At 38.3% G+C, this 17,235-nt stretch overlaps 1 protein-coding gene across 1 annotated transcript in view; it reads left to right on the forward strand.

Moving 5' to 3' along the window:
• The first annotated feature begins 2,414 nt into the window (after nucleotides 1–2,414).
• Nucleotides 2,415–17,235, forward strand: part of arhgap21b (Rho GTPase activating protein 21b) — a 73,208-nt gene continuing 58,387 nt past the window's right edge. Inside the window, exons 1-2 of the mRNA XM_057857731.1 lie at nucleotides 2,415–2,929; nucleotides 3,663–3,867. Of these exons, the coding sequence (XP_057713714.1) occupies nucleotides 3,796–3,867 (72 nt within the window). The 5' untranslated portion in view covers nucleotides 2,415–2,929; nucleotides 3,663–3,795. The remainder of the gene's footprint in view (nucleotides 2,930–3,662; nucleotides 3,868–17,235) is intronic.

Below are 17,235 nucleotides of genomic sequence, written 5' to 3' on the forward strand. Positions count from 1 at the left end.
TATTGTGTAGCTGGGTATGCACGAAACAGTAATGGACTGTGTACCAACATGTATTAAATCATTGTTCACAGTTTGATATTTTGAGATTGGATGGCGTGTGACTAACAAGAATATGTTTTCATGTATGGTAACAGTCATAGATTGTGTTTTTCATTTGTTTTATATTTTTTTGCCTGCAAGTGTTGTAATACAAATTCTTACTGAAATGATGACATTTTGATTTTACCTATGTCAGAGGTGGGTAGTCACGCGTTACATTTACTCTGTTACGTTTACTTGAGTAACTTTTTGAAAAAGATGTACTTCTAAGAGTAGTTTACTAAGCCATACTTTTTACTTAAGTGGATTTGTGATGAAGAAACACCACTCTTACTCCGCTACTTTGGGCTACATTAGTCATTACCTTTTTCCTCTTTGTTTTACATATTAGATCTTACTTTTTTAAAATTTTGCCAGCAATGCCAACAGTAGCTCTATCAGTTTCCCCAATGAGACGTTGAAACAATAACACATGACTCCAGTATACCAGACTCAAGCTTGCCGTTCTATGATCACGCCGGCCTGTTCAACCACGTGGCGTCTTTAAATCACCATAAAAATGAAGTATTTGACATAGAGCACTGCCTCAACATGAAACAAAAGTGCGGATTTTAACATCCCTCCCACTTTTTACTTGGCACTGACTGACCACGGAAAACTGGAGATATGATCCTTTTAATTTTTATAATAGCAACTATGAATGAACTATTGTATTCAACTATTCAAACTAGGAACTATTTTCTCCTTTAGCGGGCACTCATGCTCTATGGACGAATGATGCTTCATTTCTGTACTATTTTTTCTCTCGCTGGAATCGTTTTTTTTTTTGTGTTTTTATTTTCTTTACCTAATGTGGTTATGTAAAGTGCTATTGTACAGTATAACAGTAACAGTTCATATAGATAACCTTGTGCTGAGAAAAAGAAAACATTGTTTAAAAAAAGAAAAAAATCAAACGTAAGCAGTTACTCACAATATTACTCATTACATGAGTATTCTTTTCACTAAATACTTTTTTACTTGTACTTGAGTTCAACTTTTTGATGGACTTTTACTTGAGTAATATTATTTTAAGTAACGTTTCTCTTACTTGAGCTACTCTATCCACCTCTGCCAACCGTATGCAATGAGTGTTCAGCACAACAACATACTATGTGGTCAATACATGGCAAACTCAGTTACCTCCTTGGGCCTGCGATTGTTTTTTGCTAGATTGTTTTATGGCTGGAACTGTTATTCACGCAAATATTTACTGTACAGTAATTAGGATTTCACCACTGATTTACCGACACATTTGTGTTGCTACGCTGTACAAATGTTGTAAACTGATAATTGACCATCAGATTTTTTTGTAATGTTGAGTTGATCTGCAATAGTCACCCATTTACAAGTACATGTAAATGTGATTTAATAAGTTATGCATTAATGACATTTTGTAAGATGCATCCAACCAATGGACAGATGTGTGTGAACATGTCAACATTGACTGGAGACCTTTTTGGGTTTGTTAAAGTCTCCTACCCTGTGTGAACTGACCTCTGCTGCAACAAAAGCCAACCATGGCCAAAAGAAACAGGTGGCTCCTTCTGTTCCATGGGGATAAAAAGGACATTTGTGCGGGGGCCCCGAGGATTGGAGTACAGCGAGCCCCTCAGATTCAGCCATCTTCACGAGGAAGGGTTTTGTGTGTGTGTGTGTGTCTGTTCAGAGGACTTAACTTTTTCAGTGCCATTGACAATGATAGACATCTAACCGGCTCGTTTTATCCTTCTGCTGTGAATTTAAATTAGTTTGTCACTAGTCGACATCCAATCCATTTGAACTGAGAGGATTTGTTCATTCGCTGGCAGGCCTGTTACTTGAAAAGGATTGGAACATTTATTGCCGTAAATGGCAGCCACAGAGTTAAAGGGAAAGACAACACCCAGTTTAAATGACCTTCAAGAGAAAAACGAATTCTCAAAGTAGGTAGGTAAAAGTAGGTAAGGCATTTTGTGACGTCAGTTATACCCATACATCGTGATCGACTTGAGCACATGTGAATGTGATAATGGGTATAAATGACGTCTCAAGAAAGAGTGAGTAATCTGGAATACTCGCATTTTATTGGTTAAAATAGTACCAGCATTAAATGTCTGCCTCTGTGCCCATGCAAGGCAGCCACTTCCTGGAAGCACTGGCTTTTATTTAATATTTTCTTCGCTATTACACATCAGAAAAAGGAAATTGCGTTTTCTTCTGTTTATTAAACAAAATTATTTCAGTTTGCAAGGAAATGTAAAGGTGTTGTCTTTCCCTTTAAATCACCAGCACAGACGATTAAGGCGAGCCGTATGAATCCACATTCCTCATGCACTGCCATCCACATGCCAACTAGGATCGACCTCCCTTTGAACCACAACACGTGTCCCTTCGTCTAAGTTTGCTTACTCAAATTGAACATTTTCAGTGATATACGATCCATGTACGCTTTTGGTAGCGCTAGATAACCGTTACGCCATCGACTGAGTCAATTAAACAACAGCAAAAGTTTATATTAAACTTCTTTATAACAATTGTCAGCGCTGTAGCTACGTTGTGTAAAATCACGCCCGATTGGTCGGATCAAATGCAAAGTCGCTTGTGATTGGCTGATTGTGTCCTGCTACCCAAAGGTGGACTCCCAGGGAGTTAGGAGCGCTCGAAGCAAGAGGAGGAAAAAAAGGCAACCACGAAACTACACCATGCGCCTCCCCTGGTTGGGACGCCGTTTACACTCTAAATAATTGACATTATGTCAACGTCGACCCACACCGGTGCCCGTTTGCTATGGTTTTATTCGGGTTCCTCGCATTTTTTGACTCCCGCCGCCTCAGTTGTTCGCTTGGAACGCCGCCCCGCAACTCCTCAGGTAACTTTGTTTAAACTCCAGCCGTTAGCATGACGGCTAACTAGCTCGTATTCACTTCGGCACTTTTTCTGTATTTCAATGGATCTTTTCAAACCCACCGAGTGAACAGCAATCTAGCGAGGAGTCATTTAGGGAATTTTGTGATTATTCCTGTGTGATAACAAGTGAAGTAAACGGTGGTTAATCAGAGTTGATGGCGTGAGAACAACTCGAGTCGCTCAGTGTGTGGAACTGGAACAATAAACTAAGCCATCTTTAAATCACAAAACCAGATGCAACTATTGTGGCTACGCGGCCCGTAGTTTTATGTTCATGACTGCCAAAGGGTTCACGATAACCTCCGTTTTGAGGATTGGCGTTCTTTTTAGACCGGGTTTTCCCATAACTCACTTGTTGCTGATCATTGATGATGCGACAGTCCACGTTGTTCTGCTTCATCGGATTTATGACAAGCCTGTATTGTTGGTCCTTGTTTTTTCTGGGGTCACTTCACAAATAAACATTAAATTCCAAAATCTAAATAATGACTCCGACGAACAGTAGTAGCAACTGTCGCGCATTGGATCAGCAGCTGTCATTTTCTCCAGCACCAAATCACTTATTTTAGAATACCACAAGGCATAAAGTGGTGTAATGTAATCAACATTGCTGTCCAATCAGATTGTTCATTATGTAAAACGTTGATTTTGAGGTCTTTAGAATTCTCACACATATATTTTGTCCTCTCTTCCAGATGGATTAGGTAATACAGCAAGTATAAAGTCATAAATTGGAAAGCTTGGAATATAGATTCTCCCTTCCAACCAGAAGGTACCTATGTCCATGTGGGTGATCACTGGCTAGAGGATTTTAATTCAAGTTGAACGATGGCGTCACGTTGGACTCATTCTTGTGACGATGATCTCGAGCGACAACAAACAAGATCGTCGTTCTGTGAGGTAGGTAACAATCGTTCAGCAACTTTTAGATTGTGAGCAGAACGTTTTTTGTTTTTTGAAGGGGGCAGCTGATTCAGGGTTTCTAGAGTCATCCCTCTGTTTAGTCTGATGTGGGGGTGGAGTTACGAGGGGGGACTCGACACTTTGGCCCAGCTGTTTGTGCTTGTAACAAATCCGGTTTGATTTTTGTTATCCACTTTTTCCACCACTTATGTTTGAAGTTAAATCTGTCCTGTGTTTTTATGGACTCGGGTCATGTGCTTGGGGGGTAGTACAAAAGCTGGAGCACTGTTATTTCATGACTTGAAATTGAATTTTCTAAGTCAAACTATTATTACGAACATTTGTCAGTCAATAGTTGTTCAAATCAAATCAAGTGATTGAAAATTGGGTTAATTGGCTTTTGTTTGAGATTATTTTGTTCCCCCAATAGTGCTGGCATTATGCTTGATAATGTATATTTGTAAAGCAAATGATAAGTCGAATTAGTATGTTACTGTTACCCCCCCTCCCATTCATTCAATCTTTATTTCTGCAGTTAAGAAAATTGAGAACAGATCTCACTGACAGAAATGGAAAACATAGTAAATTCAAATTTCAGATTAATTTATTAAACATGGATTATGCTGCTCCAGGGGCCAGGGACACTCACAGTATGGAAAGTGATAGACTGCTCGATGCAGCTATTAAAACCAAATGTAATACATTAATACAATAGGACCTTCATCCAAAAAGTTTTTGTTAGAACAGAGAATGTCCACTAGCTTTTGCATCCACAGTTGGCAGGCAAATACCATTGTTGATTATCTCAAATGTTACATTTATCGAACGTGTATTGAAACTGCCTGTATGAGTTGAAAGGATGAAGTCATTAGTCGTGACATGCTCGCACATGACTGGAGGTGTGACGTACTGTAAGTGCAAGGCTTCAATTGTTGTCCCACTTTTAATGAAGCAACATTATCAAACAATTCATGTGTAGGAAATCCCCTGGAGTCTCCGAGTGGCTCTTGTCCTGTATGTATGACACCATGTTGTTGAACACTCAATATACACTATAAACATCAATTAACACTTTAGAGGGCAAGTGACCCTTTATTGCAATTTTTGATGATGATGATGATGAAGCTTTTTATTTCAAGCATGCACAAGAAACAGAAATACAGTATAACTCAAACTATTTACGCTCGAAAGGGAGTGGGAAGAAGAAAAACGTAGTTAATCCCACCCCTGATATCATTGTCCGGCAGTCTTATTTCGTGGGATACGCCTGTCCTTCAACTATAAGTCCACACAATGACGAGAGAGAAAGGACAACAAGAAAACAAAAACAACTAAACCAATGGACAACCAACTAGACCAACAGAGTTGGCTCATTAATAATAATTCTCAATATATTCACAGCAATTCTACAAGAACAGCAACAAAAATTGTCAGTAAATGTCATTATATTGTGACCAGACCATGTCTTTATGCAATAATTTAAATTTTTGAATATCTTGACAGTGCTTAAAGTGTTTGTCTAAGTTGTTTCACTCCCCATACAGACACACAAAAACGTTTGCGAGTTGTTCGAAATCTAGGTAAAATGAGATCTCCAGATCCTCGCAGATTGCGTACTCTCCTGGATCTTAAAAAGTTTTTATTTTTTTAATTTTTAATTTTTTTAAAATTTATTTATTTTTTTAAAGTATGTAAGTTAACCCAATAAAGACCGGGCATCCACATATGTGGACATTACATACAGTTAGGGCCGCAGCTATCAATTATTTTAGTAGTCGATTAATCGATGAGCTAGTTAGTTCGAATAATTGAGTAATCGGGTACAGAACATAAACAAAATTAAAATACCTGAACTGATCCTCAAACGGTATTAAAAAAAAAAAACAGATCTATGTACAACAAAAGAAAAATTGGCTTATATAGCAAAAGTCCGCTAGCTTAAATGCTATAAAATACAAACTTTTTTTTTTTTTCCACTGCTCTTAAAGGGTATGACAACACCTGGGGAAATGCTAATATTCCATCATTTATCCATAAACGCATGCCTTTTGGATTCATATGCCACTTCGTGTAATTACACACATTGCAACACCAAGAAAATGATAGAAATTTGGATCGATTGTCAAGCTAAAAGGACCCGCCCACGAGATCCCAGAAATCTAGCGTATTGTGTGCGTGACGTCAGTACAAGGAAACAACCGGCTCGGTGCTTAGTACTGAATGGCGGTAATGATAGCGGACAATTTTGTTTCTAGTTGCAGCGACGAATCCGACGTAACGAACATTCTTCTAATAGTGACGAGGAGAGTTATGAACCTTTCTTTGGTGTTTTGGGTTATCAATTTGAGCCTAAACGAAAGCCAATGCAGCCTAATGAAAGGATCATTGAGAGGAGCAATCACACTGATGAATAGGGATGGGAATCGAAATCCGATTCCAATTCGGAACCGGTTCCGAGTGTTTCGAGGCCTCGACATCACAATGAAAAAGCCTTAACGATCCCTTTAACGATCCCTAAAGACGCATATTGCGTCGTGACGTGTCTTGTTGTCCAGACGCATCAAACTAGCATGGCGCCAAGAACCACTAGCTCTAAAGTTTGGCTACACTTCACCAGGAAAAAGGGTGAAAATGAAAGGTTATGATAGTTTAGCACGAGCATTGCCGCCGTAAACATAACAATGACAGCACGTAGGTTCGAACGCTCGAAAGTGTGTCTTCACTTCACGAGGAAAAATTACAACAAAGCGACTTGCAGTCATTGCGAGATGGAAATAACTGTATCGGGAGGGAATAGACTGCACTGTCCTCACCGAGACGCCAAGGCTCAGTCCTGGCTATACAGCTAGCTAAACTCCCAAATGACGATGCAGAAGACGTTGGTATAATTTGCTGACTTTATTCAGCCATCACTTGAAACTAAAAATAGAAATGAAACAAATCAATTTCGTCCCCAATAACAAACAGGATTGCATCAACGTAAATCAGCGATGATTAGCTGCTAACACAGTAATAACAGCATGCGTTCGCTAGCATTAACACATCGTTTAAACCACTACACAACTGGATTTAAGTGTCCGATCGCGAGTGGAAACTCACAACAACAACACAGAAGATAATACATATTGGCGTTGGCTCTTTAGATATTTTACAAACATTAACAAAGAACGTAGGCTCGTGGCAGTGTTTCCCTTTCTCGCTAACTCTCTCACTCGCTTGGATGCGGCATTTCTTCTTCTTCACGTGAGCGCGTTCTTCTTCGCGTGAGGAAGCGCAAGGGCGCCACCACTTGAGCGTGAAAGTGCCATAAAAACTAAAAGGCATGCATTTCAATATACTAGTAAATAAAAAGAGGGGGCCCCAAACTACGGCCCGCGGCTCCATATTTGGTCCGACCCCCTGAACAATTTCAGAGAGCATTTTGAATTTTTTTTGTTTTTTTTTCTCCCTCAGTAGTGTTATTTATTTCCTGGCCTTTTTCAGTGAATAACTCAGAGACGGTTATTTGGTTATTATCTATTTAATTAATAGTGCTATTATTATTTATTATTATTATATTATATTATTATTTTTATTTTATTTACTTTTGTTCTGTGAAGAATCCACAGAGGGTTATTTGATTGTGGCTTTCTGAAAAACAATACATTTTTTTACATTTACGCACTCCTGCAATCGTCACACTTTTTCTGTTACAAACTGACCCCGGCCTCTCATCAGAGAAGGGAAAAGTTATGTGGCCCTCACAAGAAAAAGTTTGGGGACATTGCCAAAGACAGAACAATAACCTATATGGCAAAATATACCAATATTTTTTATTTCTATTAGAAAAATGTTTCAGTAAAATGTTACACATTCTTGTGCATTTGCCACTTATTGCCACAGTTAACATTGAGGCTTTGGGTCTCTTTTGACCTCGTTGTGAGTTTGTAAGGTTGTGACTTCTGATTAAACAAACTTGATGCCAATCAAAATGTTTGTTCCTCTTTTCCCTGAAATTAGAATCGATAAGAGAATCGATAAAGAATCGAATCGTTAAGCAATATTGATAATGGAATCGGAATCGTAAAAATCGTATCAATTCCCATCCCTACTGATGAAACACCGGCAACATCGTGTGGGAAACACCGAATGTTTTTTTTTGCATTTCTTTTTGTGAAGCTGATACACCGAGACTGCAAAATAATGTAATGTTTAGAATAATTTTCATTTATTGTGCTATCATAGGTTTTCGCTCTGCCAACAGACACAAATATGAATGGGACCAATAGGCAAGGGTAAGGTCCCTTACCCTTGCCTATTGGTTGACAACCAGTACTTGATTATACTTGATTAACTCATCTGGTTTTGCACTGACTTATAACTGTTCTTATCAGGTATATTTTTGCTCTGCACTTTAGCACTGACATGACTTTATGCTGCTGTGAAATCTTTTTTGTACTTATGTCTAATACTGTGTCAATGTTTACACTTGGTACTTAAAGTGCCTGTGACACGAAAAAGCATGTTTATTTCATAATACATGTGGTATTTTATGCCCCTGAATGATATGGACCGCTTGGATGTGTGTGGAAGCGATCGCTATTTTCATTTAGTTTTTTGAATCCCGCGCCATGAAAATGAGTGACTTCCGGCTTCGGTCTTGCATTGAGGAGGAGGGCGCTGTGACGTGTACGGTAGAAGACGTCCTCTTCACGCTACAGTGTACTGTTGTGTATGAGGACGAAGGATTCAGCTGATTTTGCGGATTAATACGCTTATTTTTCGCATAACGCCAGCCAAACGGCTGCAGAAAAATCATTCTGTATGAGGGAGAGGCGTATGCGCCTTTTTGGAGTTTCAAAAGGTTCCCATTCACCGTGGATATTTACTGTAGGACCATTGGACTTACAAGGAAGTGGGTAAACATCTTGTTTTGTATTATGTCAAATACGAATACAGCGATTACAAAGTAAACACTACAAACTTCCTTTAAATAAAAGACTACTTACGTTTGATCATTGATAGGCATGTAAAAAGCTCTCCTAATGCTCATTAGCAGCAGCACGTTAGCTGCACAACAACTCCAGCTACCCTCGTCCGGGGAACGAACTGTAAATTGCTCTCCGCCGGGCGGTTTGCCGATCCGCGAAGACAATCGACAACCGGGTCGTCATGTCAAATAATCCAGGCTAGTTATGTGTGATTTTCCGCTTCGAAGACTTTGAAACAACACTCGGTTCGGGTTAGCATGTCGGCTAGCTGTCACGCCTTCTGGTTTGTTTACATTCTCCGAAGCCTGGGAAGGGATATGACATATGTCCGATTTAGGTGTCATAAAATATCGTTCGGGAGGTGCGACAGTAAAGGTGAAGTCGACAGTTTTGACCATTATGGAATAATTTTGCCATGTCGTCCTGAATAAATGCATTTTTATTATTTCATATTCCATTCAGCACAAGACTGTTATTTGTCATGACCATGCCATTTATTTAGCAATTGGGGAAAATACTTGGATAAAAAGAATATCCTGTAAAAATATTGAAGTAAAGAGATAGAAACAATGACATTTTGCTGCTCTCTTCGTCGCGTTTTCCTCGTTGTGAATAGTTCCCCCTTGACGGGCTGACTGGTCCTTCTCAAGCCATTTATATAGCTATTGGGGAAAAATACTTGGATAAAAAGAATATCCTGTAAAAATATTGGAGTAGAGAGACTGAAACAATGACATTTTGCGGCTCTCTTCGTCGCGTTTTCCTCATTCTGAATAATTCCCCCTCAATAGGCTGAAAAGTAAAACCGATGAGCCCAGTCTACTGCTGACGTCATCCACCTGTTGGGGACGCTAAAGCCCTATAATGGTAGGCGTGGCTAACCGGCAGATTAAAAGACTAATTTCTCGTCACCCGTGCGTTGCTTAATTGTTGTATATAGTCGAATCGTCTCATAATATGATTCTAATTCACATAATAATGCCATTTAAGATTTTTTTTCTCGTGACATATGCTCTTTAAGGGTATTTATTATATGGGTTTTGCACTTTACCAATTTAGTTGTATGGATGCTCCAAACAAAGTTTCGTTGTGCTTTTTGCAACAATGACAATAAATATTCTGAATCTGAATCTGATTCAAGGATTTGTTCTATATATTTTACGAGCGATAATTTATACATGTGTCCAGTCCTATATCCAATGCGTGATATGTTTTTATTATAAAAGAGTACTCACTCTGGCCATTTCGAGCTTGGCTGCTCCGCTCCTTTGGTTAGCCTGGGGTGGTCTCATCAGAGCCAGTCGTCCTCTTTCTTGATATCTTGGGACATTTAGGTGGCTGCGCGTGTATGGTGGCTGCTTTCATCAGCAATTTCGTAGCAAAACCTGATTTAATTTGTCCATAGTTCGAATAGCTTTCAGGTGTAAAATGCGCACCACACAAAACCATGCCGGAGGCTGGGTCTGCAAAATTAGCCCTCTTAGCACGGACGAACTTTACTCATTGTCTGCGTAGTCCAGCTCTTTTTCTCGTGTTCGGGAACTCATGGGTACTACATTGCGACAAATGCCATTTGTAGACCACATAGCATGACAGGTTTGAACCATTTTAGCGATTTTTTGATAAAACACGAACGCAACTCTCTCGTCGATAAACAACGATTGCACCTGCCTCGACCTTTCGTTTCCTTGTTATGACGTCTCCGCCCCATTTGGCTGTTTCCGGAATACTTTCGGAAATGTTCGTCATTTTCGATAATTGCTCATGAATGCGATTTATTTTTTTGTTAAAACTTTATAAATATTCGTTATCTTGCCACATAACGGTTCTATTGATATCTCACAGCCCCGTAGTGTTTTAATACCCTTTAACAAATGGCTCAGACACATATTCCCACAAAAATTGGCTAAATATACCTTTAAACTAAATTACGAATGCACTGAAAAAAACGAGCTCAAACAAAAACAAAACAAAAACCTATCTTATGTTGGTCTTAACAGGGAGCAGCTGGATTTGACCATGTAAAATGAGGCAGACTAGAGGGCAGTGTATTACCCCAAATCAATAAAACTAAATGCGAACACTTTAAAAACAAACCATTTCAACGCCACTTGAATTAAACGAATACTCAAAGCAGCAAAATTTAATTCAAATCTTTTTTTCTAATCGAATACTCGAGTTAATCGAGTAATCGTTGCAGCACCACATATAGTAATTAGACAGGTCTGTTATCATTATACGTTTATACATTTTCAAGTTATTAATTATTAATTTTATGCATTTTTTATGATTAAATTAAATGAGCAAAATATTAATTGAAAATTATTAATATTAAAAAAAAATGAATAAAATCAAGTACACTTTGGGTATGGCTCCCAATACCACTTGAAAGCATATTATAGCATTTAACTCATTCACTGCCATTGACGGCGCTAGGAGAGGCTTACAGCGAATGATTGCCACCAGCCTCTGCCAGTCAAAATGCATTGTATGTCTTGTGCCACCAATGGCAGCCGATGACTTAAATAAGTGCCCTAGAAAGTGTTAAAACATTCTACACTACCTACAGTGTATTCTTGAATTTAATTACCTTCTGATTCTGTTTGTAGAAAGTAGATTGTGTTTTTGTTTTGTTTTTTTTGTAATACTTTTTCTGTCCGAATGTATTTCTTAAAAAAAAAATGTCTTACTTGATTTCATTGTTGGCCTCCATCTAATGGGTCTTTATATCACCTTTACTTTTGACTGCTTTGCCCCAGCAGAGTAGCCAGCGAAGAGAGAGTGCAGTCAAATAGATTGTTTTGGATAACGAAGCATGATCCATATTTATCGCTGCAGGGGGCTTGGACAAACCGACCCACCCAGCCCCCCCCTACAGTTTTTGCCTCATTAAAGGTCAGTGTTTATCTCATTTGGACCGGCTGCCTTTCATAGAAGCCTCTGCACAGCCATCGCATGGTTAAGTGATGGCAATCGGAAGGGAAAATTGAGCCACAATTGGATAGAAGAAGTCTGTTATTTCCTGTTGCCTTATGGTAGTGTCTGTATTATCTCAGGGGGCAAAGGGAACATCGTATGGAGTGATTCAGCTGTCCCAAGTGCTTTCTTAGTGCAACACAACATCCGATAGTTCATAGCTATTAGAAAATGGTTATTTTTCTTTTATTAAGAACACTGAATTTCTTGAAAGCAGCATATGCATAATACCAAACTAAAGGTCATACCTGTTCTTGATTAAAAAAAAAAAAAAAAAAAATTAATATGTATTTTGTATGATGCATGACATAAATTTTGCTCACATAACAATTTTAAAAACTATTTCTCAAGCTAACCTTCCAAAGCAGTTTGAAAAAAAAACTTAATACTTAAAAAGTCTTAAAAGGCATTGAATTCATTATTTTAAAATAAGGCCTTTGGTTGAATTAAAATTCCTTAATCCAATTTTCAAAAGTCTTAAAAATGTGCACACATAAGTATGATTAGTTATTTCATCATGTTTAAGTATGATTACTTTTAAAACAAGTCACATCTTTTATGATTTCTAGCGCAATATTGCCCACAATCTCGTTAGTTCTTGCAAGATTTCACACAAGCGTAACTACCGTAATTTTCATATAAGGCACACCTAATAAGCCGTCACCCACCAAATTTGACACAAAAATGGCATTTGTTCATAGATAAGCTGCACTGGACTATAAGCCGCAGCTGTCCTCACTGTATTATGGGATATTTACAACAAAAGATATTAACCAGTAACACTTTACTTGACAGCGACATCATAAGACTGTCATTAGACTAAATTAACCCCTATTCATTGCTTCAAGAAGCTTAATTTGGCCATCACTGCTCCCTTGAGGATGACGGTCAACCTCTACTGCCACCTGCTGATGTCCAACATGCTTCCTTCCTAGCATGCATTGCAGCGCTACAAATGTAAATAACAATCTAAATTCATGCTCTGTGCTAATTTTTTTTTTTTTTTTTGTTACAGTTCCAGTTGTTTCATTAATTGCTAGTCATGGAATTTGACAGCACTTTATTTGACAGTGGTGCCATAAGAATTTGAAAATATGACACTGCCATCAGCATTAATAAATGCTTATAATAGATATAATTTTATGTCATCCAGAAAATTATTAGGGTTGGGCATCGTTTCAATTGAACGGTTCCGATTCCATGTTTCGATTCCAGTCCTGAACGATTCTCTTTCGATTCTTTTAAGAAGCAGAGTAATTATTTAAAAAAATAAAAAAATAAAAAATTAAAAAAAAGAGGCAGGGTAAAAAAAAATTAAGTTTAAAAATGTATTACTTTATATTAATGTCTTAACTTCTGGAATTTTTTTTTTTTTTTAATTATATGAATTTACAATTAATTAGCATTATTTTATTATTTATTATGATTATTTATTATCAGTACAATTAATATGAAATTTATGAATTGTATGAACTTCTCACAGGGCTGTTTTTAACTTGTATATAAATATCAGTCTTTAATGTGACCCTCTACCTTAAATACATGTAGGCTCTAATAAACCACAATTGTTCTCTTGTACTATAAAATATGTTGTTAGAAACACATAAAATGTTGAATCAATGGCAGTATTTTATCATATTTAGTACATATTTTGACCGATAGTTGGCACCATGTTTTGCTGGTCAAGGTGGAATTATTATTTTTTTGTGAATAAATGTGCATAAGTGGAAGCTTCTCCCCTTTTTGGTCCCTGTATGCTCGTATCCTACCTACCAACGGTCCCACCGCGGCTGCAATATTGGTTTCGGATTCGTCAGTCCCACAGTGGCTTTTGGGATCAGTCTATTTTGTGGATTCGACGGCCTGATCGCGGTTGCAACATTGCCATGAGATCGGTCTAATTCCTGGATCTTCAAGTGAGTGAAATAACGCGGATTGGATTACTATTGCTATCTTTATTGTTGACTATTCTTCATGGGAGTTTTCCCCAAATAAAGCACTATGGCACGCTACAGTGACGACAGTGACTCTGACATGGACCTTACTTTTATGTTGGAGGTCGTCTTTGAACGCGTGTGTGCGTACCGCTGAGCTCCCGAGTGGGCAAGGTGAAAATACTATTTTTTTTGTGTGAATAAATGTGCATAAGTGGAAGCTTCTCCCCTTTTTGGTACTTTTACACACGTATCCTACCTACCACGTGTTACAATGTACAAGACATGGATTACACTCGATTCCAGGATTTGTTCCTGTCAAACTATTGGCTTCAATTCAATTCAATTCAATTCCTTTATTGTCATTGCAAGCAGAGCAAACAACGAAATTGGAAAGCTACTCCGTGGGACCATAAAACACAAGACAATAAAATAACACACAACTAAAACATACCACTGAATAAATGACAAGAATAAATTATTGTGCAAAAGTCGCTACATAGCAGCATCATGAAGAATTAGTGCTGTTCAGTATTAAGAACGCGGATGGCCCTGAGAAAAAAACTATCTCTGAGTCTAGTTGTACGTGACCTAGACTCAGAGATAGTTTTTTCCCAGGGCCATCCGCTTGTAATGTATATAAAGCATACGACAGCTCTGGACACTAATAGTCTACATAATTATACTGGGATAAGTTTGAAAATGCAATATCTTACCTTGAAGATCTGCCAACAAAAACCGGAGTTCTCAACAGCATACACTCTCTGCTCCGTTATCATTGAGATGCACTTGCAGCGAGTACATCACCAGTTTTGCCCAATTCTTCTCTTATAAGATTCTGTAAATCTTGTTCTCATTTTGCCTTTGCTGCTCGTCTTGAGAACGACCGACAGTGCTGTCCTGCTTTTCACTTTTCCGATCTGGTTCAAATTGGAAGGGCAGAACCGACGACATGGTGGGGTAGCTAAGAGTGACACGCTGGAAGTTCGGCCCGGTGACTGCGACGTAACAAGAATGGCGACCTATCACTTAAATTAATTTTACAAATTAAAACGAAAACATTAAGAGGGGTTTTAATTTCAAATTATTATAACTCTTACTAATATTTATCTTTTAAGAATTGTCTTAAAGATCAAGGATCACTTTAAACTTAAATGTGATGAAGTTTATTTCCACTTTCACAAAGATGTTTCAAAAGCCCACGGAGAAAACATTTACACATATTCTTTTGCCATACATGTACCTTAGCTAGGAGCTACGACGAAGCATATGAAGTCTTCTATTGATTATAATTTGATGGTCTTTTAATACTGTTGATTTTAGCAGAGACGTCTTCTGCTTTAGGATGGCGGCTGTTTACTAATGCCAGCGAGTCTGTCATTTCGAATCTAGTCCTCTATACATGTTCTAAGGCCGCCGACTGTCATTTCGCATCTAGTTCTATATACATGATATCGCCAATAGCCCGATGTAATAATACGATTTATTCTCTTACTATTTTCCATCCATCATCTACTGCTTGATCCGGGTTTAGGGGAACAGCAGAAGACAAACATTAATTTATTGTTTTACTAACCTTTCTGACTGGTTACAGGACCAGCGCGGCACTCAGCTATGCTATTCCGCACTTGTATTCCATGAAGCCGGAGGTGTTTAATCATACTGGTCGTGCAGCCACCTTTGCATGATATAGTTGTGTTGCAAATGTTGCACTAAGCTGATTGGTCTTTTTTTTTTTTTTGTAAAGTTGAGCCAAACTTTTGAGCGCCATCGCACTGTGTCCATGGTTGTTATCAAGTTGCAGTGCACAAACATGCGCTTCTTGTGGCTTCTTCTTCGTGGTTTTTGGCTAGGGATGTCCCAATCCAGGTTTTTGCACTTCCGATCCGATACCGATATTGTTTTTCACTTCCGATCCGATACCGATACTGGCCGATACCAATACTGACCTATCTGAGCATGTGTTAAAGTTTAAAGTTATTCAGCCTCCTTACTTAGTTGTCAGACTCATGTTGAAAAAGGTTTTAGTACCCTTGATAACAACTAGCCAGCTGAATTAGGTGAGTTTGAATAACACACAACGGTTGGTAACAAGAAACTGACCTGTTTATTCAGTGACAAACACAAAACATTATAAATAACAAACAGAAATGGCATAGTCAGTCAGTAAAACGTGCAAATAATATTGTAAACTGTCCTAAAAAAGCAAAAGACACCAACAACCTCAGTGGAAAATCCCACAAATCCCCCAAGCTATTAGATGCTTTCAATGTTTCGTGCATTAGTTACAAAAATTGTATTAAAAGCCTTTCAGGTTTAAATAAACGACTATTTCAGTATCAAGTTAACATTTTAAAACCGTAAATAAAATACTCAAGTCCCCATTCTGTATCAGCAGCTTTAAACTACATTCAATTCATTTAGTTTTGCGAATCAATTGTTGTTAAAATTGCTCCCGTTATTCCATAATTTCCCTTCTGTCTACTTTCGACATGTGAAAGTTTTAAAACTGTTTTGAAGATAGATTCAAGTCAAGATTTTGCCAATTGAGGAGTATTTTAGATAAAAAGTTAATTAGGTTCGCTTGGAAAGTTCACAACAGCCTACTAGGGAAGTCTTCTGCTTTAAGATAGCGGCTGTTTACTAACGCATTTGGTTTTCAAGACTTCAATGTTGCTAACGCAGTCGAGTCTGTCGTGTAGCATCTGGTTCTATATACATATGATATCTATTATCTCCAGTAAAACGACGTTGACGTAGTTTGTTGCGGCTGTCAGCAGAAGTCAGGTATTCTTGTGTTTTTTATCCAGCGGCATGAGTTGAGCTAAAGCCGTGAGTTGAGCATTGCCATTCCCCGGATCTAAGACAAGTTATGTTTACGGGACGCAATGCGGTCAGTTTCTCATTTCGTCCCGAAGACCGCGCTGTGTATTAGTTCCGCTTTACTTGACATATTTCAATAATCGGAATTTGGATGTTTGTGAATCGTTCTCGAATCTTCAGCGGCCGAATCGCATGTTGGATGGGGCGTCTTTACTCACGTGAGATAATGGCTCGTCATCCAGAATGAGTTTTACGGCAATGACTCTTGTTATTCCCTGGGCTTTGGGACTGTTGAGTGTCAGTTTGTCACGCATAGCAAAAGTTTCTGCCAGTGTTAGTTGCGTGGGACCTTTCTTTTTGTCTTCGGTTTTCTTAACATACTCCTCATATTGTTTGTGGTGGTATTTCGCTAAATGCTTGATTAGGTTGGTTGCATTAAAATTTCTTACAGCTTTACCACTATGCTTGACTTTATTGTGGCATATGTCCCTCTCTGCCTCTTCGTCTTTGTCGTCCTTTAAGGTGAAATGATCCCACAGAGCTGACATTTTTACCGATAAAGTCTCTCGGTAAATTGGGAGACGGTAATGTAAATGTAGTGTGTTGAAGGTGTGCCGTAAAATGCGGACCGGATTTTAGGGAAACCGAAGCAAAAACTGGAA

The sequence above is a fragment of the Corythoichthys intestinalis genome, chromosome 14 (genome assembly GCF_030265065.1).
Source record: "Corythoichthys intestinalis isolate RoL2023-P3 chromosome 14, ASM3026506v1, whole genome shotgun sequence".
In the NCBI taxonomy this organism is placed as follows: Eukaryota; Metazoa; Chordata; class Actinopteri; order Syngnathiformes; family Syngnathidae; genus Corythoichthys; species Corythoichthys intestinalis.